At 32.9% G+C, this 15,422-nt stretch overlaps 1 protein-coding gene across 1 annotated transcript; it reads right to left on the reverse strand.

Annotated features, from left to right (window-relative positions):
- Positions 1–8,935: 8,935 nt before the first annotated feature.
- LOC139849971 (uncharacterized) lies at positions 8,936–9,859 on the reverse strand. The gene is made up of 3 exons (XM_071839576.1): positions 9,463–9,859; positions 9,272–9,390; positions 8,936–9,178 (listed from the first exon to the last, which is right to left on the reverse strand). The coding sequence occupies exons 1-3, from the start codon at positions 9,857–9,859 to the stop codon at positions 8,936–8,938; spliced, it is 759 nt and encodes a 252-aa protein (XP_071695677.1).
- Between the last annotated feature and the right edge of the window lie 5,563 nt (positions 9,860–15,422).

Below are 15,422 nucleotides of genomic sequence, written 5' to 3' on the forward strand. Positions count from 1 at the left end.
TAGTATCATTTTTAACCGTAGTTGACACACACACAATCTCAAGTCATATGTAATCCAGTAGTCATATTTTATAAATTGTTTAATATGATTTATACATGTTTATGAAAATCATATCTAAATTGTTTGTTTACGTTATCAATTATAAAAAAAAATTAATTTTGTGTCACTGGTTCTTAAATTGAAAAAATACCTTTAATCTCTTACTCGTATTTTAAAAATTAATGAATATGATACTATACTCAATTGAAACGAACCATTTATGATACAAAATATGAGGTTTGTCGGAAAACAGGGTTGTAATTGATAATTTGATTGGTTCTTGAATCGTGAAATCACTTTCTCAATTTAGTATTTTGGCACAACAAGTTTTTGGGGTATCACGAAATTCAAATTGAGATTAGACATGAACGTAATTCGATTGCATGCAAGAACAATACGAATCTAAAGTATTAGAGAGGATGTGTGTTTCTGTATTTGAGAATGAAAAACCAGTAAATGATTTTCTGGAATGAAAATCAATTAGAATTCAGTTGTTAAACCAAAGGGTATAACCTGTCATTTTGGCGAGAAAAGTCATTAACCGAAACATCATGACTTTTGACAGGAAAATCGGTTGACATGCAACTTTTTGACAGAACATATACAACCTAAAATCTTCAGGCGTGGGGCGCCGCGGGGCTCCAACCAGGGGCGCTGCCTCATTAAGTTAAAAATATGATTTCTAAAATTCGTCGTGAGTTGAAGACTAGGTCGTTGAACCGAAATTGCTTTACCTAAGGGACGGACGAGAAATTTTATTATCATTATTTTTAATCTTATTGAATTAAAGTATGCCAAAAACATTTAAAAAACCCAAAAATCTTTGCTTTTAAAACAATCGCTTTAAAATGACAAATTTTAAAATTTTGTTTAGGGACGAACTAGGACAACGATCCGAAACGTCCTCATTCTAAGAAGAAAACAAATTTTTAAAATTATTTATTTGTTTTATAAGTAAATGATATAAAAAAAAGTATCAGACCCCATGCGATCGCATGGGGTTTCCTCTAATATTTCATGCGGTCGCATGACCCCAGATAGCTGGACAGAAATAAAAGGCCATCGAACTGGTCTCTGTCTCCCACAATTCACACACACATACACGAGCATACACACATATAATCACCAAAAATCACCAATTTTCAACCAAAATCAACCAAATTTCTCACAATAATTCGCTACAATCATGCCTTTTCTCAGATGGGGAAGCAAAAAGGTAAAGATTTCACCCCTAAAACTCTTTAAATTTGAATTTTAGTGTTCTTGAGCTAAATTTTACATAATTTAATTTTGTTAATTTCTAGTGTAATTAGAGTTAAATTGTTAGTATATTATGCATGTATAACCTAGATTGATGCTATTTAACATGATTTGAAGCCAAAAACTTCAAAATTTTTAGAAATCTAGGGTTTGTGTTCTTGAGCAATTTGGGGCACATTACAACGGGTCCTCCAAATTCGACTATATTTACACAACAGCCCCTCAAGTTTACACTTTCTCTAGGGTAAAAAGTGTAAATATATATATATATATATATATATATATATATATATATATATATATATATATATATATATATATATATATATATATATATATATATATATATATATATATATATATATATATATATATATATATCATGGGAAACATTGTAGTTTTAGTTCAAATAAATGTCATGGGAAACATTGTAATTTTAGTTCAAACCGATTGTAGTTTTGAGTTTACGTTCACATTACAACGGGTCCCCCAAATTCGACTATATTTACACAACTGCCCCTCAAGTTTACACTTTTTACCCCTTATATACTAAATGATATAAACAGGTTATGGCTGATTTTTGTTATGAATTATTGCTAAATTAAGCAGTGTAACATGTTTAGCTAGCTAAAAGATCCAAACTTTGATCCTAAACATGATTTTTGAGAATTAAAGTGGACTTTTTAAGTCTAAAATTCATGAACTTGATTAAATTGATGTAAATGCCATTTGAAACTTGTTTAATTGCTAGTAATGGTTATTTTGACATGTTATTTGAGTTGAATGCTTATGAACTTTGTAAACATTTTCATATATGCTTATTTGAAAAAGTGTAGAATTGATAAAAATATGAAAATGAGTATGAGTTTAATATGGATTAAACATGTTATTGTAATTGTTTTAATTTGTTATTTTGCTAACACTAATGCATATTTGGATGCACAAATTTTGTGTTTAATGTATTTTGCAGAGAAATACCGATACTAATGGTGCATCATCATCATCTAGGCAACCTGCTCCGGAACCACAGCCAGAGATGCAATATCATGAACCGGAGCAATAACAGGAATAACAACAACAACATGATGATCAACATGTGTCATACTATGAGCCGGACCCACAATTTTTTATTACCTACGTAGTATTTCTCGCTCACCATATAGTAGAACACCCAATAATTCATGAAGAACAGTTGCATCCCAATTTAAGGATTGATAGAAGTTGGAGAGATTACCCGATATACCAAAGTAACAAATTTAAACTGGTAACGAAAAATGTGAAAGTACCGAGGGTAATAGATTGGGAGCCTTTGGAAAAGGTCCACCTAGCTAACCCATTTAGGCAGCATCTAATCCAAAGGTATGGCAGCTCTTCTTTTCCCGATTGGGAACGTTTATTTACCATTCATAGGCCTGTATATAAAGAGTGGTGTGTTGAGCTTATGAGTACTATCACTTTTAATAAGGATGTAGATAGGGTAGATGGTAAGAGTTTTCTTAGATTTTTACTTGGCCGTAGGATATACAGGATGTCCATGCTGGACATGGCCAGGGCTTTACAGATTTACACTCCCTCCAAATTACTACTACCTGATTGTACAAATTTGATTTATCATGGTGAGAGGGTAGACAGGAATTTTGACGCGCACGCCGTCTGGAGGCGTATGTCAAATTATAATGTTTTTTCGCGGGGACGAAGACACTCCTATTTAGATATTAACAAAGCAGAGCTTCGCATTATACATAGATTTTTAGCTAATTCGATTACACAAAGAGGTAACAACAAGGAGAAAATGACCTTACACGATTTATTTTACCTTAAGTGTATTCGAAACAGTAGAAGCTTTGTTAATATCCCCTACTGTGTTGGTTTTTATCTGTCCAAAATGGTGGAAGGAATACAGGAAGGGAGAATAATAGGAGGAGGTATTTTTATTACTCTCATTGGAGTGTATTTAGGCGTAGATAGGGATCAAGGGGGTCCACTGATGGTATGTAGGGAACAGGATGAGACTTTAGGATTGTGGGTCTATCAAGGTGCAAAGGTATTAAAGAGCAGACTCAATCAGGCAGTACCATATCAGGGCCGTCATCCACATGTAGAGAGAGGTTCAGATGAGGAAATGGAGGAAGCGGATGACATTAGGGATGTCATTAGGGAGGCTGTTACTGACGTTTACCAGCGTATAGATGAGGTAGAAATGACAAACGAAGCTAGACATAGTCAGTACGAGCAGTGGCACGCCGAGAATGTGTACGAGCATTCTAGGCAACGACAGCATGATAGATGGCACTATCATCAGCATCAGATCATGAGCCAGCTATCACCTCAGGTACCAAATAACTACGTACCGACCCGACCTGCTTACTATCCACCACACCAGCCCGATATGCGACCACCATTTACTCTCTACGACCCCAACCAAGCCTATCAGTACACCTATAACCAACCGTGGAACCCGACCGACGACATGAACTGGAACCCCTATCCAGATTAATACAGTTCCCGTTGGTGATTTTTATCATTTATTATTTTTATTTACTTATGTTTAAAACATATAATATTGTGATACTTTTATGTAATTTTTAACATTTTTTTTTATTTTGTTACTAATATTTCGTATTTATAATTTGAAAGTGGGATGTTAAGTCCCATTTCAAATTACCATGCATGTTATTATTTGTATGTATGTATATTGTCAATTGTACACAACAGGGTAAAACAGCGAACTTTCAAAGACTGGCATTAAGTTCATCAAAAGCTACTAATTTTAACGACAAAACGAAAAACAAATGTGATGTAACAACAAGACGGAATGAACAAATGATGTGCACCATTTATCATTCAACAAACAAACGCCAATATATTTGAAAACTTTGGTAAAATTTAATCATTTTTCTACGCTAATCACCCTCAATAATTTAAATTGTTACTGATTTCTTGCAAATGAGGGCATTGCAAAATCTTAAGTGTGGGAAGGGGTTAAATTCTTTCGAATTTTTAAAATTTTAAATTTAAACACTTGGTTACCATTAAAAATACTAGTAACGCAGTAGTTGTATTAGAATCTAGTGCTCTCTGATAATAAATAACAACCCTAGTCTTATATACTGACTACCCAATTCTAGTAAAAATTTTAATTTTTTTTTTCAAATAAATGAATTCAATATCATGTTTATACATATTTATTAACGATAAAACTAGGTGTTAACACCGAAATTATTGTTACCTCGTAAAGGACATAAATTGAGAAACAACTCAAAATGTTAGAATTCATTTAAAATAGAATAGAGGAAAATAAAAAGGCAAAGAAAGGAAAATAAAAGCCAAGTGTGGGAAAAATTTACCAAGTTATTTAGAACATATGTCACATATTTTTGTACAAATAATTGAAGATACTTTTGTTTTGGACGATATTAATCAGTTTTACCCAGTTTATTGTAATATAAATGAAATTTAAAAGGAAGTAAAGTCTTCCGAGAGAAAGTCACGTGCTTCTTGATTTAGGTCAGGAAGTTGTCGTCTAGACCAGTTGTAGAGTCTACGAAAAACCTTGAAAAGTTTTCTCGAAAATCAGCTGGAAATCCACGGACCTCAGCATCAAATAGGGTCGCCAAGTGGTCAGACTTATCCTAATCATGAGAGGATCTATCTCGTACAATGGGGGGCACCATGAAAATTAGCTTATAAGACTAATGAATCAGATCCCCAGAAAGGATAATCTCCTTAAAGATCAAAAATCAGCTTTTAAGACTGATATTACTCAATCCTTGAGATTGACCTTAAAGATTGAGAATTCAAACTCATGGAATTCAATGATATCTAAACTCGAGCTTGAACGAGAAAATATTTTGATCAAATTACAAACCGATTTGTTTTCTGAAAACCCATTTTCAATGCGTTCATTACCATTGAACGTAAAATCCTAAGAATTCACCGAAATTCATTAGGTCACCTTAACCAAATCGGGTGTCAACAGTAAGAACGGTGGTTGCATAGCATGGTCGAAGACAGGACCTTGTGCCAGACCAAAAAACTATAGGGTGATCTTTACTATTGCTCCTACAAAGGATAGTAATTGCATCCGACACGATATAGACCATAATCAAAAGCATGTCACGGGATATTGCCTTAACAGTTGCTTGTTCAATGCTTTCCTTTACAACCGAACGGTAGTTTACCGAAAGGTAATATACGGAGCAAGTATACTGGACGTGTTGCTTTCCTAATACAAGGTTAGCAAGTCGGTGACACAATACCGCAAATTTTGAGCTAAAATTTTCAAATCAGAAACCCAGAAAACCCACAAAAACAATTTCGCAAACACCGGTGAAGGGTTATTCCGGAAAACTTATCTAGGGTAAAAGCTAGATTGAATTTTCAAAAAGATCAAATGTTTTCATAAAGATCCAATTTCCTTAAGGATCTAAATTTTCATAGTCATGTGGGACTGTAAACCACAGCGTTACTATCATTGTTCATACCGCTGTATTAAAATCACTGATGTACAAAGTGTGAAGAATAAGAAGTGATTCTAGTAAAGTTATATTCAATTTCTATATTGCTTGAGGACAAGCAACGCTCAAGTGTGGGAATATTTGATAATGCTAAAAACGAACATATATTTCATAGCATTATCCTTCAAGAAAGACAAGCTTTTGGTTGTAATTATTCTATTTACAAGTGATATTCGTTTAAATAATAAAAGGTGAAGACAAAAGACAGATTTGACGATTTGAAGACGTAATGGTCCAAAACACTAAAAAGTACAAGATACAATTCAAATGGTTCAAATTATTGATAAGAAACGTCTAAAAGTTACAAGAGTACGAGCCGCTAAACGCAAAGTACAAGATATTAAATAGTACGAAAGGACGTTCGAAAATATGGAACTGGGACCTGAGCCAACAATCAACGCGCGACGCAACGGACCGAAAATTACATATCAACTATGCACATAAATATAATATAATATATAAATAATTCTTAAAATTATATATATATTATATATATTTAATAAAACCGTCAGCAACAAGAAAATAAAGCTTTGTGACCAGGAGAAGGCGGCCATGCGACCGCATGGCCTGGAAGAACAAAACTCATGCGATCACATGGCAGCCTGTAGCAGGCCAAGTCCTATAAAAAGCAACGAATTCGGCCGATTTAATTACACAATTTATCAATCTCTCTCTCACAAATATATATATATATATATATATATATATATATATATATATATATATATATATATATATATATATATATATATATATATATATATATATATATATATATATATATATATATATATATATATATATATTTATATTTATATTTATAATTTTAATTTAAGATTAATAATAATAAGGTTATGTTAGCGAATGTTTTAAGTTTGTAAGTCAAAATTCTGTCCGTGTAACGCTACGCTATTAATACTCATTGTAAGTTATGTTCAACTTTTTTAAATTAATGTCTCGTAGCTAAGTTATTATTATGCTTATTTAAGCTGAAATAATCGTGATGTTGGGCTAAATATTAAAGACGGGGTTATTGGGCTTTGTACCATAATTGGGGTTTGGACAAAAGAACGACACTTGTAGAAATTAGACTATGGGCTATTAATGGGTTTTATATTAACTAAATGATACCTCATTAATTTAATATTAAAGGTTACAATTTGATGTATCTATAAATAACCACATACGCTTAATCAGGTTCGGTGGGCGGGATATCTATAAATACCAATAATTGTTCATTTTACCGAACACAGGGATGGATTAATAGTCAATGGACTCGTTGAATCAGGGGTGGATTACATTCAAGGGTAATTGGTGTAATTGTTAACAAAGTATTGAAACCTTAGATTACACGCAGTCAATAACCTGGTGTATTCATTAAAAAAAGTATTAAGACCTTGTTACAGTTCGAATCCCCAATTAGTTGGAATATTTGACTTCGAATATAAGCATAATTTGACGAGGACACTCGCACTTTATATTTATGACTGATAGACTGTTATGGACAAAAACCAGATGGACATATCGAATAATCCAGGACAAAGGACAATTAACTCATGGTAATAAATTAAAATCAACACGTCAAACATCATGATTACGGAAGTTTAAATAAGCATAATTCCTTTATTTCATATTTCATCGCACTTTTATTTACTGTCATTTTATTTATTGCACTTTTAATTATCGTACTTTTTAAGTATCGTACTTTTTATTATTCACACTTTTATTATCGTTATTTACTTTACGCTTTAAATTAAGTCATATTTATTTTTAATATTTTACATTAGGTTTTAATTGCGACTTAAGACATATAATCGACAAACCGGTCATTAAACGGTAAAAACCCCCTTTTTATAATAATAATAATACTACTTAATATATATATATATATATATATATATATATATATATATATATATATATATATATATATATATATATATATATATATATATATATATATATATATATATATTTACAATTATAGGTTAAAATAATTATAGCGTTAAACTTGTTTATTGTATCCCTGTGGAATGAACCGGACTTACTAAAAACTACACTACTGTACGATTAGGTACACTGCCTATAAGTGTTGTAGCAAGGTTTAGGTATATTCACTCTATAAATAAAGAAATAACTTGTGTAAAATTGTATCGTATTTAATAGTATTTCGTAATAAAAATATAACTATTACGTACCCCTCTGCTTTAACATCAGGACTACTAATTTATATCTAAGTAACATTTGTGTAATATTTTTATTATTTATAAACAATAACCTCACGATCGGTAAACTTTTGTTATAATATTGGTTTACTTTTAACTATATACAGGAGGAAGGGCTTTGGAGGATGCAAGATATGGCATTTGCACAAATGCAACCAAACAGTCAACCTAACCCACAACCATTTTATGACATGCCACATCAGCTACTTTCAAACGCGTATCATAATCAGCCAGGTACTCCATTTGAATACTATCCGTCACAAAACTTTGAGTTCCCGGCTAATGATTACGGTGATCAGGCCCATTATCATGATCCTCGCCAAACGTATCATAACCCTCAAGACACATACAGTACCCCTCGAAACACCTACAATACCCATCAAAACGTCTACAATACCCACCAGAACGTCTTCAATACCCCTCGAAACATATACACACATCATGGATCATCATCTCGGACCTCTCAAGAAACACATCATGGATCTTCCTCTCGGACCCCCCACCAAACATTTGTAGGTGGCTCGTCCTCTCAGACCCCTCTTAACGTGAGTGTTTCTGATTACACACTTGAGGACGAGCCTGTCGAGGATTTAACCATAGGCGATGATGAAAATTGGGAACAACTACTGCAGAGGAGTACAAGGCAATCTGTACCAACAAGGTGTGGAACTGGTCATCACCTACGATATATACGTGGGGGACATCATGATCATTGATTAGTTGTATTTATTTATATTCGTTGTAATGTTAATCTTTTGAACTTGTTTAAATATATTCGTTGCATTTGTGTTTTACATTTAGTATCGTTTTTAAACAAAAATAACAACTAGTTTATTTTAAATAACAATAACAACAAATAACAATAAGTTTGTTTAAAACAAAAATAATAATAGTTTAATTTAAACAACAACAATAAGACAATTCTCTAGGAAGATCCACCTTCTTTAAAAAAAAAACCTTGATTAAAACCTTGCGTGTAATGTTAAAGATTTTAACCTCCACACTAGGGCAAAAGATAGAACAATTTTGTAGCACCAAAACAGCTCCCTCACGTATGCCTTTTACACCTTCATACTTCCCATGAACACCATTGATGATCTTGCCAGATACTGATCCTCGAATAGTACCCGTAGTGTCCTATTAAATATAAATGAATATAGTTACATTAACCTATTTTAGTTCACGCAATACAATTATGAAAATATACATAAGTTACTGATGTAAACTCACTTTCAACGTTACAGACAGATCACCGAATTCATTTTTCTCACAAGTCTTAACAACACCAACTACTTGATCAGCTGGTAAAAATCTACGCTGTCTCAAAATGCTTGCTATATCAGATCTACCTGCAGTTACAACAATACACATACACTGTTGGCTTATGGTTTCAAAAATGAGTATACAATTGTGTTGTTTACCTCCGTACGGATATGCAAACTCCATCGCACGTAGCCACTGATCCAGTGTAAACGAATCATCCACTTCAGGTCTATTTATTATTTCCCTAACAAAATCTTGCGTAGACATGTAATCTACAACATTATTCTCGTTATTTCGAAGTTCATACGCATCTTGGAAAATACCAGCGGGTCCAAGGATTTGGTAGGATAATTTGTTCTTTTTGTTAGACCCATAACCGCGAAGAACGGGTCGTTGTGGTGAAATAGGTTGCTTTTGTTTTTGACGGTTAGGTTGGGGGGACTTAGTGGGCACCAAAATGGTTTGAGTAGGTTTTGAAACTGATACAGATTGAGGGAGGTTGGAATCATCAATATCAAGTAGGTATTCCCATCCATCCTTTTCATTATTGGACATTTTTTGGATTGTGATTTAGTGTTTTTTGTAGTTTTCAACTGGTGATTTCACTGATACATAAAACTCGGTTTGATGTGTTTGAAATGTGGTTGTGTTGTATGTGATGTTGTAATTGAGAATGAAGTTTCATGTGGTATAAATAGATGTAGAAAAGCTTAGATTTCAACCTGTTGTTGGTCCCTTTATAAACAACAGGAGTATTGTGGGGGGGGGGGGTGGTGGGTGAATACAATTTCTTATATTTAACTAACCAATTAAACACAGTTTAATATTCAAGCATGTAATGTAAATTGAGTCAAAGGTAATTTTTCAACTGTTATTCTTTATTGATTAAATCACAAAGAATTTCAACTATCCTTGGCGGAATGATAGTTGGTTGATACAGATTTACCTAAGTATATCTAAGAGGATAAACTTAAAGCTATTACACATTTTGGACTCTAAATAAATAAACCCACACCACTAGTTGTTACAATAGTGGATACAACAATTTATAGTAGTCCTATTATTCGTGTAATGGTTCTATTGTCCACAGGTACATAGGATGTCTGTACTTGTGGGGACAACTGCATCAGAGAGCGTGTTCTACTCTTTCCTCTTTGGTAGCTATTTGCAGGAACACCCCAATTTGGTTTGGCACCACTATTCATTTAAACAAATAGAATGTTGTGTTCCCTAGGCATTGACAAAGTATAGCACATGTCTGCACATGCGTTAAACTTCTGCATTCCCACGTGGTCTTGTAAGGTCACTTGTCAGCCGCCGACACGTGTCCTTTCCTATTCAACTTTGTCTTTGACTTTTGTTGAATAGTACAATTGATGTAGACCACTCGAAAAACCACCATGCTTGTAATGGAGCATGGCTGTCTTGTGTTGTATGCTGCTTACCAGGTTTACTGGTTCTTCTTATGCTGAGTCACTTGATATTCTTGAATTGCTGAGTACTCATCATGTGCTGATTCAAAGAATACACTCTACCTTGTGCTGGTAGACTAGGCAGCATACTGAACACTTGACACAGCAATATTTGCTGTCTATACATAAACAAACTTGTGCTAGCTGCACATAACATTTTAGTGTAAATAAATTACATTTTTGTCATAATTAAATCCTTAATTATTTTGGGGACTCAACAATCTCCCCCTATTTGATGATGACAAAACTTATGACATTTAGAGAAAACACTAAAGCCAGCACAGAGGGATCTAATGAAAAATAGGCAGAAAATTTGTCCCCTTTAAGTTTGTTTTTGGGATCTTTTGTTGAGTTATGTATATCTTATAACTTGATATGATTTTGAAGATTAACTCATTTCGTCTTCATTACAACAGAGTATATACAGTAATTACAAAACATCATAATGAAAAATGAAGTAACAAAAGATACAATTTAAGCACTAGAAGGCTATCTGTCTTTATCTTTATCCTTTTCTAGTTCATCACCAGATAGCTCTTCTTCTTTTACTTTCCAGGCAGCCCAGGCTTCAGGAACCAAGTAAGGCAGCTCAGTAGGGTTATAAACTGGAACATGAGGAGGTAGGATGATGGGATCTCTTCTGTGTGGGCCTTCACCAGTAGATTTCTTTCCTTTAGGCTTTTGAGAAAGTACTTCTTCTACGTTTACTACTGGTGCATTCCCAAATTTTGTTGCTTTATTGAAGAGCTCTTGGAGTTCTGGCTTTAATGTCTTTTTAATACCACTTTCAGCTTTACCAATGAAGTACTCCAATATCTCCATCCATTCACTGAATCCGAAGGTTCTCAAATCAGTGTAGTCTACCCTCTCTGAATGTTATCTTCCCTGCTGATACTGAAAGCTCTTTTTGTGCCTCTGTGCACTTTGATGATCTTGCTGGGATTTGATCTCCTGGTCAGTACATCACCATACTTGCTCCTATAATAGTGATCAGATAGCTCAATTGTTCGTTCAGTTTCTATAGGAGCAGTAGCAGGTGCTTTCTCAGCAGCTTCCAGTTCATCAAGAGCTTTATCTTGTTCCTTAACAATAGCTTTGGCTAGCTTGAGGGACTCAGCCTATTGCTTTCTATCAGCAGCCAATTTAGCTTCTACTTCCTGAAGCCTTACCCTTTCAGCATATTCAGCATCAGCATTGAAATGTCCCGTTCATATTGATTATAAACGTTCCATATTAATTGATTTCGTTGCGAGGCTTTGACCTCTATATGAGACGTTTTTCAAAGACTGCATTCATTTTTAAAACAACCATAACCTTTATTTTATCAATAAAGGTTTCAAAAGCATTACGTAGATTATCAAATAATGATAATCTAAAATATACTGTTTACACACGACCATTACATAATGGTTTACAATAGAAATATATTACATCGACATATGTTTCTTGAATGCAGTTTTTACACAATATCATACAAACATGGACTCCAAATGTTGTCCTTATTTTAGTATGTAACAGCGGAAGCTCTTAGTATTCACCTGAGAATAAACATGCTTTAAACGTCAACAAAAAATGTTGGTGAGTTATAGGTTTAACCTATATATATCAAATCGTAACAATAGACCACAAGATTTCATATTTCAATATACATCCCATACATAGAGATAAAAATCATTCATATGGTGAACACCTGGTAACCGACATTAACAAGATGCATATATAAGAATATCCCCATCATTCCAGGACACCCTTCGGATATGATATAAATTTCGAAGTACTAAAGCATCCGGTACTTTGGATGGGGTTTGTTAGGCCCAATAGATCTATCTTTAGGATTCGTGTCAATTAGGGTGTCTGTTCCCTAATTCTTAGATTACCAGACTTAATAAAAAGGGGCATATTCGATTTCGATAATTCAACCATAGAATGCAGTTTCACGTACTTGTGTCTATTTTGTAAATCATTTATAAAACCTGCATGTATTCTCATCCCAAAAATATTAAATTTTAAAAGTGGGACTATAACTCACTTTCACATATTTTTACTTCGTCGGGAAGTAAGACTTGGCCACTAGTCGATTCACGAACCTATAACAAATATGTACATATATATCAAAGTATGTTCAAAATATATTTACAACACTTTTAATACATTTTGATGTTTTAAGTTTATTAAGTCAGCTGTCCTCGTTAGTAACCTACAACTAGTTGTCCACAGTTAGATGTACAGAAATAAATCGATATATATTATCTTGAATCAATCCACGACCCAGTGTATACACATCTCAGGCTAGATCACAACTCAAAGTATATATATTTTTGGAATCAACCTCAACCCTGTATAGCTAACTCCAACATTACTGCATATAGAGTGTCTATGGTTGTTCCAAATAATATATATACATGGGTATATATAATATGTCAAAACATTTGCATACGTGTCTATGGTATCCCAAGATTACATAATATATTAGAATACATGTATAATACAATATAAGTTAGCTAGGATATGATTTGTATAGAATTGTTAATATTTCCCGTAGCTACAAAAATCAAAAAATATCCAATCTTGTTTTACCCATAACTTCTTAATTTTAAATCCGTTTTGAGTGAATCAAAATGCTATGGTTTCATATTGAACTCTATTTTATGAATCTAAACAGAAAAAGTATAGGTTTATAGTCGAAAATATAAGTTACAAGTCGTTTTTGTAAGAGGTAGTCATTTCAGTCGAAAGAACGACGTCTTGATGACCATTTTGAAAAACATACTTCCACTTTGAGTTTAACCATGATTTTTGGATATAGTTTCATGTTCATAAGAAAAATCATTTTCCCAGAAGAACAACTTTTAAATCAAAGTTTATCATAGTTTTTAATTATCAAACCCAAAACAGCCCGCGATGTTACTACGACGGCGTATGTCCAGTTTTAAGGTGTTTTTCGTGTTTCCAGGTTTTAAATCATTAATTTAGCATATCATATAGATATAGAACATGTGTTTAGTTGATTTTAAAAGTCAAGTTGGAAGGATTAACTTTTGTTTGCGAACAAGTTTAGAATTAACTAAACTATGTTCTAGTGATTTCAAGTTTAAACCTTCGAATAAGATAGCTTTATATGTATGAATCGAATGATGTTATGAACATCATTACTACCTCAAGTTTTGTGGATAAACCTACTGGAAAAGAGACAAATGGATCTAGCTTCAAAGGATCTTGGATGGCTTGAAAGTTCTTGAAGTAGAATCATGACACGAAAACAAGTTCAAGTAAGATTTTCACTCGAAATAAGATTGTTATAGTTATAGAAATTGAATCAAAGTTTGAATATGAGTATTACCTTGTATTAGAAAGATATTTTACTGTAAATAATAAAGATTTCTTGAGGTTGGATGATCACTCTACAAGATTGGAAGTAAGCTAGCAAACTTGGAAGTATTCTTGATTTTATAAAACTAGAACTTGTAGAATTTATGAAGAACACTTAGAAATTGAAGATAGAACTTGAGAGAGATCAATTAGATGAAGAAAATTGAAGAATGAAAGTGTTTGTAGGTGTTTTTGGTCGTTGGTGTATGGATTAGATATAAAGGATATGTAATTTTGTTTTCATGTAAATAAGTCATGAATGATTACTCATATTTTTGTAATTTTATGAGATATTTCATGCTAGTTGCCAAATGATGGTTCCTACATGTGTTAGGTGACTCACATGGGCTACTAAGAGCTAATCATTGGAGTGTATATACCAATAGTACATACATCTAAAAGCTGTGTATTGTACGAGTACGAATACGGGTGCATACGAGTAGAATTGTTGATGAAACTGAACGAGGATGTAATTGTAAGCATTTTTGATAAGTAGAAGTATTTTGATAAGTGTCTTGAAGTCTTTCAAAAGTGTATGAATACATATTAAAACACTACATGTATATACATTTTAACTGAGTCGTTAAGTCATCGTTAGTCGTTACATGTAAGTGTTGTTTTGAAACCTTTAGGTTAACGATCTTGTTAAATGTTGTTAACCCAATGTTTATAATATCAAATGAGATTTTAAATTATTATATTATCATGATATTATGATGTACGAATATCTCTTAATATGATATATATACATTAAATGTCGTTACAACGATAATCGTTACATATATGTCTCGTTTCAAAATCATTAAGTTAGTAGTCCTGTTTTTACATATGTAGTTCATTGTTAATATACTTAATGATATGTTTACTTATCATAATATCATGTTAACTATATATATAACCATATATTTGTCATCATATAGTTTTTACAAGTTTTAACGTTCGTGAATCACCGGTCAACTTGGGTGGTCAATTGTCTATATGAAACCTATTTCAATTAATCAAGTCTTAACAAGTTTGATTGGTTAACATGTTGGAAACTCTTAATCATGTAAATAACAATTTCATTTAATATATATATAAACATGGAAAAGTTCGGGTCACTACAAGCATCCTCCCTTCTTTGCCTTTCAACTTCTAAGCCCAAAAGATAATCATCGATAGTAATATTCAGGGACTTTGCTGTTTCAATCATTTTCCTTCCCTCTTCTGTTCTAAGGGCATCACGATACTGCCTTAGATCCATACCCAGTTACTGAGCCTCATGAAATTGAGCATTC

Source organism: Rutidosis leptorrhynchoides, chromosome 5 (genome assembly GCF_046630445.1).
Source record: "Rutidosis leptorrhynchoides isolate AG116_Rl617_1_P2 chromosome 5, CSIRO_AGI_Rlap_v1, whole genome shotgun sequence".
Taxonomy (NCBI): Eukaryota; Viridiplantae; Streptophyta; class Magnoliopsida; order Asterales; family Asteraceae; genus Rutidosis; species Rutidosis leptorrhynchoides.

Excerpts from the sequence above, each read along its gene's own strand:
- LOC139849971 (XM_071839576.1), bottom strand. The coding sequence starts at position 9,859 with ATGTCCAATAATGAAAAGGATGGATGGGAATACCTACTTGATATTGAT. Across the intron at positions 9,391-9,462 it reads GTTTGCATATCCGTACGGAG|GTAGATCTGATATAGCAAGC; the intron begins GTAAACAACACA and ends TTGTAACTGCAG. Across the intron at positions 9,179-9,271 it reads ATCTGTCTGTAACGTTGAAA|GACACTACGGGTACTATTCG; the intron begins GTGAGTTTACAT and ends TATATTTAATAG.